The 9,063-nt window shown below is 32.1% G+C and overlaps 1 protein-coding gene across 1 annotated transcript; it reads left to right on the top strand.

Moving 5' to 3' along the window:
- Nucleotides 1-1,024: 1,024 nt before the first annotated feature.
- LOC141676621 (mitochondrial import inner membrane translocase subunit PAM16 like 2-like) lies at nt 1,025-5,282 on the top strand. Its single transcript, XM_074482306.1, has 4 exons — nt 1,025-1,162; nt 1,701-1,788; nt 4,401-4,531; nt 4,849-5,282. Exons 1-4 carry the CDS (start codon nt 1,160-1,162, stop codon nt 4,981-4,983), a joined length of 357 nt encoding a protein of 118 aa, XP_074338407.1. The 5' UTR covers nt 1,025-1,159; the 3' UTR covers nt 4,984-5,282.
- The last annotated feature ends 3,781 nt before the right edge of the window (nt 5,283-9,063 follow it).

A 9,063-nucleotide genomic window follows, 5' to 3' on the forward strand; every position in this document is an offset into this window, starting at 1 on the left:
ATTATTTTATATATATATATATATTTTCTTAATATTGTGGAGTTTGATCGAAAATTGAAAAATTGTTTGAAATTTTCATCTTGTCGGGTTTGTTATATTTTTTATGATAGTAATTTTAAATTTATTTTATAAGTTTATTTTTTCAATTATGAATTGTAATAGTTTTTTTTACGATTTTTATAATATTTCTTTCTAATTTTTATGTTTTATAAAATTCATATACTCTAAAATTTTTAGAAGACAATCCTTAAATGAAACAAAACGCTTGTAATATTAATACCTAAATATAATATAAATGTGTTTCTTATTTTATAAAATAAAAATAAAAATTATTTATTTACAGATATTTTTAATCAAACTTACACATAATTTTTTTTTAAATGATATACTTTAAGCCGATTAACAAATGATTTGTTAAATCTTACTTAGTTTTATTTTTATTAACATAAATGTTACTTGTATTATATATATAATACTTTTAATATTATTTTATATCATTTAAGAATGTGTAATTATATTTTAATTTCTTAATTAATTACATATTGTGTTTTTATACAGATTATTATGTATTATAATAAAATATTAAAATAAATGAAATAAATATAATATAAAGTATTTTATTAAATTTGTATTTCAATTTTTAATTGTATTAATTTTATTATTAAGAATATTTGTTTATAGTATGTAGATTAATGATTTTGTAAGGTTATTCTCAAATTAAGAATATTTCCGAACTATATTTGATACAAATAAAAAGAATAATAACTAATTATACATTTAAAAAATCTTAAAATTATTATTATTATTATTATTTTTTAGGTTTAAGTTTGTCAACACGTATAGCCCTAATCTGACGACCAAACCATATCATTTTATCTCTTTTACTCCAGTTATATATAAGATATAATATAATTTAATAAAAAATGTAATTAAAAAATTCTACTCGTATTTGAGAAGTTACTCGAGAACAAAAAGAAACGTATTTACGTTTGAGTAATTTTATAATTTGACCCCTGTCAATATTTTTTTTTTAAAATTTGACATTGTGCTAAATTTAGGGTTTGAAGAAATTAAAGTTTTTGGGGATTCTTAATCTTCAACCCCTCACCAATTTCAAAACCCTAAAACTTGACATAATCGCTGCCCTCTTTAATCAACTATGGTGAGTATTTCTTCAATCTACAATTCCTCTATATGTTTCGTTCATTTTATCATTTTCTTAGCTTAATCCTAATATAGTTCAATACCATCAATTCATTTTCATGTTATTTGCTCTCCTTGCCCTTGTTTGTTGGATGTTTATGTCTATTTCTGTATCTATATATTGGTTTTAGGACACACAACTTAAAGATTTTGATTTTATTCATATATTTTTCTGGGAATTTGTTTTTAGTATTAAGATTGTCTTTTCTAGGAGGTAAAATATTATTATTTGAAAACGTAGTATTTAGCCGAGCTGCGGGGTGGGAATTGGTATGGAAGAGTTTAAGGAAATTAAAAGTTAGCTAGAAATCCATGCTTGATACTCATGCCTGTCAACCTGCAATAACTATATGCACATCACGTGCCTACTTTGACTTGGCCGAGGTTCCTCTTTCTTTGCTCCCTAAACTAAAAGCATTTCTGGTTACCTTCCCTCATCATTCAACTTCTTTTCCAGTTTTTAATTATTATAGATACTCAATATCTTGTCATTGCAGGCTGGGAAGCTTATTGCCAATCTTATTGTAATTGGCTCTACGTATTTGGCTAGGGGACTAATTGAAGGCTATCGTAAGGCACTTGCAAGTAAGTTTCTATACTTTATCATTAGAATGCTATATTTGGTTTTCTGATTAGTGCACAACTCTTTTTCAGTTTTTGTTTTGTTACTGTTGAGTTTATCATTCTGTGTCTTATTTTTTGTGCTATCTCCTATCTGTTTCTAATGGGAAAATGGACAGAAGTTTTAAAAAGTTTCACACGAACACCTTTAAGTTTGGTTGGATATCTGTACTAGATTAAACTTTCCCAAAAGTTGCTAATTTGCTATATGTTTCGTGTATTATCATTGGAGGTGAGCAATAATATATATATGTATATATATTATATATATTATAAAATTTTAATCTACCTTTGAATTTGAAAATTGAAACTTTTTTATATACGAAATTAGTGTCATTTTTACATTTCTCACCTGTGTGTTATGCAAGGTAAATTTATGTTATATCAATATGTATGAGCCATTTATACATTCTAGCAGTATTGTGATCCAGAACTTCGGTCAGAATCTGGCCTGAAGTTTTTGCGCAGAATTGCCATAATCCACTGCATGAGAATATAAATGTAAAGATACATATGGTTTACATGAGAAATGGCATACACTTTTACACATCTTGAAATTGCTTAGTATGACTATTGTTCATCTCGAGCTATAGCCTCTATCAGACTCTATACTGGAATCTTGTTTTTAGTTTCCGACTTTTCAAATTAGTTGTTTTAAAATTTTGTGAATTGGTTGTTTTAAAATAACTTGGATGACAATTTTTTTTTTTATTTTTTTTTTTTATATATTCATTTGTAATACCTTCTTTTTTATTTTATCGGTTTTGTAACTGAAACTGAACCAGGATTTTTTAATTGAAACCGATCCGATGGTTGGGTTGCGGTATTTTTTATTTAAAACCGAAGACTTTCGGTTCCGGTTTAGGTTTTATCCAAAAACCGAACCGAGTTATCATCATCATTACGTTATAATAGTCACTAAGTTCACGTCAATTCTATTCTCTTCTTTGTACCTTTTATTTTAGCAGGCTGTGGATTTGTCATTGCTTATAATGTTCTTAAATTCAACTCTGTTACAAATTCTTTTTCCTAATTAGTCATATTTTATTCTTTCGAATTCTAAGTTCTAACAAGTGTTTTTATTCACCTAACTTGTATGATCTTAAGCGGAGTCTCTGTTTTTTGTCCTAGTTTCTCTTGTTAACTTGTACATACTATGGAAGCTAACAACACTATGAATTTTATATATTACAAAAGACAGCGGAAGATGGCGGATAGATCAACCTGTTATTACTGGACAAAGACTAAAATTGTGTCAATTTTAGGAGCTAAATGAGTTTCCAAGCAAATTTGATTGTTCAGTGATGCCAATAGTCCACGAGAGGTGGTAGGTTTTCTTTTGACGACAATGGTACAGGGACCAAGCCTAACATGTCACGTGGAAACAAAACGACATAGATGTCCTAAAAGATGATTATTGGCTGACTTGGTCAGTACACATTTGATCATATAATTTTTCATATATGAGGGTGCCATCTCCCGCACCGGCTTTACAAGAATAGAAGTATAAGATATAACCCTAGAACCGCCGTACAAGCTTAGCTCCCACCATTAAGCAAAACATGAACACCACGAACCAAACGACCACGAGCCACAACACACCATGGTGTAAGCACAGAGAACCTCAAATCAAGGGGCAAGCCAGCAAACGTGAATCACAAACCTGCACCAACATTTTTTGTTGGAGAGGGAATCGACCCTCCACCTTTAGTAAGAAAAAAGATGATTGATAACCACTCGGCCAAAAGCCTTAGTTGACGAGATGGTAGTTTTAAATGTGTACAAATTGTAAAAAGTTCTAATGTGCACTGCTTAAATGAGGAGTGATGCGTTAAATCCATGCTTGTTTTTGTGAAATAGGGTCAACGACCAGTGAAAGTACAATGCAGATGGAATCCATACTTCCTTGGTGGTTACAACCAAACAAAATCCATATGTGGGAATTTTGAAGCCTGTGGAATAATGAAGTCTGGGGAACAATTGTTTTTTCTGAGTACCAAATTACTTCATTAGTGTTGCCAAGAAATATGAGAGGCCAAAAAGCGAGAGTATGATTTAGAATTTGGAAGTGGGCAGGAAAATATCTGTTTCGTATGTATTTATCTTTATTTCTGTTGTCATATGAGCACGATAAATATATGATATAAGGAAGCCATGGTGACTAAATCTGCATAAAATAATATATACTTAAACCATTATTGACTTGTTATATGGTCTGATATACATATCTACTAATGTGTTACTGTATTATATTTACTAGCTATTAGATTTGCGCTGCTAAATAATATACTAGGAAATATGCTTATTGCTACAAACATCTTGTCAGATGATCTGTATCTAGTACTTCTAAATGCTAATGGCGAGTGATAATGTTGTAGAAATATTTTATATTGGAGGTCATTAAATTATGAATTAGCAAAATGCGATGATAGATGTGCAGCTTATACTACGTCAATTGGAATAAAATAATATTAGAAATATATACGCGTATACGAATTAACGGCATCTTTCCAAGGGATTCTTGATTATTGGCCTGTAAATTGATATATTATTAAATTGGAAGTTTGTACTGGCAGATGCCAAACAATCTGGTGTTGCTCAGGAGACACTGCAGAATGTCCGTAAAGGAAGCAAAACAATGACAGAGCAGGAGGCGAGGCAAATTCTTGGTGCGTCTATGGACACCTCTTGGGAGGAGGTTTTGAAGGTTAGATTTGTTGGGATTTTTTCTTTTTTCAAATATTAGAGATAGTTAGCTAGATTTAATTAGCAAAGAAAAAAAAGTTAGCTCGCTGCAGTTTCTGGTTCCTTGGAGAAAAAGAAAAAACTAACTCTTAACATAAGATATCCGGATGCTTCAAAAAGAAATATTATCTTTTTACATTGGTATTTCTTTGTGTTCTTTATAACCATATCTCATTTATATATTAGCTATATATGTGAAACTGAAATTTTGATGTTTCCTCTCAAAAATCTGTAATAAATTCATCATTTGAATAAGAGTATATTCTTCATTCTGAACAGAAATATGATACTTTATTTGAAAGAAATGCCAAGGTTGGGAGCTTTTATCTTCAATCTAAAGTTCACAGAGCTAAAGAATGTTTAGAGACGGTCTATGGTCACAAAGATCAAGATAGTCCAGGTGGGGAAAAATGACACGGGATTAAACTTCATCCTTATTTTTCCCTTAATATTGTGGTTTGCTCTAGTGTATAGTAAACATCTGAGCTGATAAAATTCTTTAGGTGTAAGAGAATGCTTTGGTATGTTGTCAGCACGGTTTTTGTTATTTGTTGACCATTTTGTAGTTAACCAGTTAAAAGAAATCGACAGATTTATAGTGTTATTGGGTATGAGTTGCAGAATAATTTTTTTATGTTTAGCTGAGATTATGTCCAGAAAATACTGGTGACACTTCACTATATTCTCGAAGTTTAGTATTTTTGTTTTTCCCAGATTCCTGTCAAGATCCTTACTACAGAACCTTATTTTCTCTTTCTTAATTCTTGCTTGCTCATCCACATAAATAATATGGCGGGTTGGATATTACATATATTTTGTTGCATAGCTTTTTTATTAGGTATATGGAAGAGAATCTGAACCATTGCACACATTAGCGATCCCCCGTTTTCAACAGGATGTTTTCATGGAGGAAGAGACCAGTTTGAAAATCCCAGTTATATTTGCAGAAGAGGAAGTTATAAAATATAGGTGGACGAATTCAAAAAAGAAAAAAGAAAAATAAATAAAATATAGGTGGAAGGTCAGATAAAACTTATCAACTTACTGATCCATTTGCTATAAGAATAGCCTGTTTGTTCGGGCTTAAAGGCCGGAACTTGTGATTTTTGACTTTAAGAGCATATATAATGTATATAAAATGTAGCTAAGTTGGCTAATTTGGATCTTTACCTAAAATTTGTTGAAGCCGTATTGTAGTTCGATGTATTGGTTATATTGGTTAACTATATTTTAAAAATAGTATGTTATTAAAATTTTAGGTTGTTATAAATAGAATATATTATCTCTATATTTTTTATTTATAATATATATTAATAATTTTTAACTAAAGGTTATTGAACATGCTCTAAGCTGGAAAATGTGATGTTTTAAAATTGAAAAATAACTTAAATATAAAAGTTGTTGAAGGTACTTTTGAAGTTGACCTAATTCTTTTGTAATTTAATCCGACAAAATGCTAATATTGTAATTCATATATATAATTTTAAAATTATTTTATTTCTTTAATAACTCATAAATTGTACAAAATGATAAGATTTCTAAAAAACCGTACTCCCCATTCCGTCATTCTTTTGTAATTGTTTACGATTATGAGAGTAAGGTGCAAAAATAGTGTAGTTATGTAATTTATTTTTACATTTTTTTTTCTGAATAAAATTTAAATGTTTAAATTTTTATTTACAAAAAAATTAAACAAAATTATACCTTATATGCTTGTTAGATGAATGTTGAAAATATTCTCAGAAAATGATAAAGAAATTATTAATTTAAAATTTTGGCTTTCAACTTTTTATTTTAAATAACTTTTTTTTTGAAATAACAGTATTTGCATTACTTAACTCAAGTCAAAATTTAGTACATCACTGATGAATTCAGGGGCATTCCCCTGCCATTCATGAAAACCTGGCATAGAAATAGAGGCTCTAGCTGATGTATGAGGCACTACGTTCACAGATTTATAAGTAATTGCACCCTAACCTCATCAAGGTGCTTAAACTCCTCAACACACCCATCTACAATAGAATAGAAGTTTGATCTGCCACCACCACCCTTACAGGCATCAACCACACTCTTGGAATCCAACTCGAAAATGTATCTCTTGAAACCCAGTTCCACAAACCAGCTTATAGCTTCCCTGAGGCTGAGCCTCAGCCTCTTTAACACTCCATTCACCCTCAATATCCATACACCTCGCATGCAGAAATCGCCCATCCTCATCCCTAATCACTGCCCCTGTTCCAATCTGGTGAGCTCCAGGAATAACTGCAGCATCCGTATTCACCTTAACCCACCCATGGTTGGTTTCTGCCACACCCTACTGCCAATAAATTGCCCCCGATTTTGTTTAGCTCCCTCATACTGAGAACTTCTCCAGTCCTCTAATAGTTTTGTTGCTGCAGCTTTAGTACCATAAACTGACATATTAACATGCTCCCATATCCATTTATTTCGGCGATTCCATATATTCCAACAGAATAACGCCACTGCAGCTGCTTGATCCCTTGTGCATTGTGCAAAGATTCTCACAAACACATCAAACACATTGTCATTTGATCCGTACTGAATCAGATTTGACAAGCCTACAACATCCCAGACTGACTTCGCTAATAGACAATAAAAAAGGACATGGATTCAATTTTCCTCATAATTACGACACCACGAGCAACTACTCTCAATATTCACATTTTTACTCTTTAAATCCACAACAGTTGGTAAACACAATCTACAAGCACGCCATATAAAATGAATAATCTTACCTGGTAGTTTCAGCGACCAAAGTTTCCTCCAAAAATTCGCATTTATTATGTTTCTCTCCCCTCGTAGTTGATTGTAACAACTCTTAACCTTGAATTCCCCTTTTTCATCAAAAATCCAATACCACGAATCCTCCATATCCCTTCTAGGCAATGCAATTTTTGTTATTAATAATCTGTCCCTATCATTGCAAATATCTTTTAAAACTTCTTCATCCCATTGTCCCTCTCCAGTTTTCATCAAGTTCTCCACCTTAATGCTTGCTAACTGATCCGACATTTTAGTTGTAAGCATTCCATTCTCCACTACTGGGAGCCAGGGAACTTTCCAAACGTCTTTCCCATTTCCTATCTTCCTCCTGCACCCTTTTTTCACAATCTATTGAGCTGATAGGATACTACGCCACATATAACTTGGGTTAGCTCCCAATTTCGCATTGAAAAAGTCTGTTTTTGGGAAATAGCAAGCTTTCATTATACTCATAACAAATTTATTGTCACCATTCACTAACCTCCACCCTTGTTTCGCGAGCATTGCACAATTAAACTGATGTAAGTCTTTATATCCCAAACCACCATTTTCTTTAGCCACATTCTTCCCCACGCCATCCACTTCACGCTCTTGTTCTGACCTCCATTACTCCACCAAAACTGGTTCATTTGTCGTTGAATCACATTACATACCTCAGTAGGAATAGTCATGAGGTTCATCCAGAAATTTGGCAACACTTGACATGATGTTTGCAATAAGATATGCTTCCCTACCCTCGATATTTTCTTATTTTTCCAGTTATGCAGCTTCTATTTCACCTTGTCAGTAAGCACACCTAAAACTTCTTTCTTTTTCCTACCTACAGCCATTGGTATACCCAAATAACGTCCTGGGGTATCAAATTCATCCACTTCCAAAGCTTCACATATTCTTCTCTTGTCCTCCTCTGCTGTGTTTGGACTATAAGTAACACTAGATTTATTATAATTTATCGCTTGCCCAGACACTTTCTCATATCGTTTCAAGATATTTTTCATCGTAATAGCCTCCGTTATTATTGCCTTAAAGAACAAATAGGAGTCATCTGCAAATAGAAGATGAGAGACCCTTGGAGCTCCATTAGCAATTTTACATCCGTGAATTAGGCCGACATCCTCATTTCTTCTGATAATCGAACTTAGCCTTTCAACACACAAAATATACAAATAAGGGGATATAAGATCCCCTTGTCGTATCCCTCTCTCTAGATTAACCTGCCCAAAACCTCACCTTTCTGTAAAAAACTACAAGTAACAGTTGTAATACAGGTCATAATCCTGGAAATCCACTTATGATGAAACCCGTATTTAACCAACATGTTCTCAATAAATTGCCACTCAAGCCGATCATAAGCTTTAGAAACATCAATTTTTAACCCTGCATAACCATACTTCCCTTGAGTTTTTCGCCGAATGTAGTGATTCATTTCATAGGCCACCAACGCATTATCTGTCAATAAACGACCTTCAATAAATGCACTTTAATTTATTGAGATCAAAGTAGACAAACACGATTTAAGTCTATTGGCCAAAACTTTCGACAAAGTTCTAAACAAGGCGGGATTAAGGCCATCTTCTCCCGGTGATTTCTCTGGATGCATTGAAAAAATAGCGGAATTCACTTCTTTTTTCAAAATTGGCTGTATCAAGAAAATATTTTGTGCCTCTGTAAAATGAGGAACAACTTCTCTCTCTGTTAAAACCTCTGTAC

Source organism: Apium graveolens, chromosome 8 (genome assembly GCF_009905375.1).
Source record: "Apium graveolens cultivar Ventura chromosome 8, ASM990537v1, whole genome shotgun sequence".
Lineage (NCBI taxonomy): Eukaryota > Viridiplantae > Streptophyta > Magnoliopsida > Apiales > Apiaceae > Apium > Apium graveolens.

Excerpts from the sequence above, each read along its gene's own strand:
- LOC141676621 (XM_074482306.1), top strand. Across the intron at positions 1,789-4,400 it reads CTATCGTAAGGCACTTGCAA|ATGCCAAACAATCTGGTGTT; the intron begins GTAAGTTTCTAT and ends TTGTACTGGCAG. Across the intron at positions 4,532-4,848 it reads CTTGGGAGGAGGTTTTGAAG|AAATATGATACTTTATTTGA; the intron begins GTTAGATTTGTT and ends CATTCTGAACAG.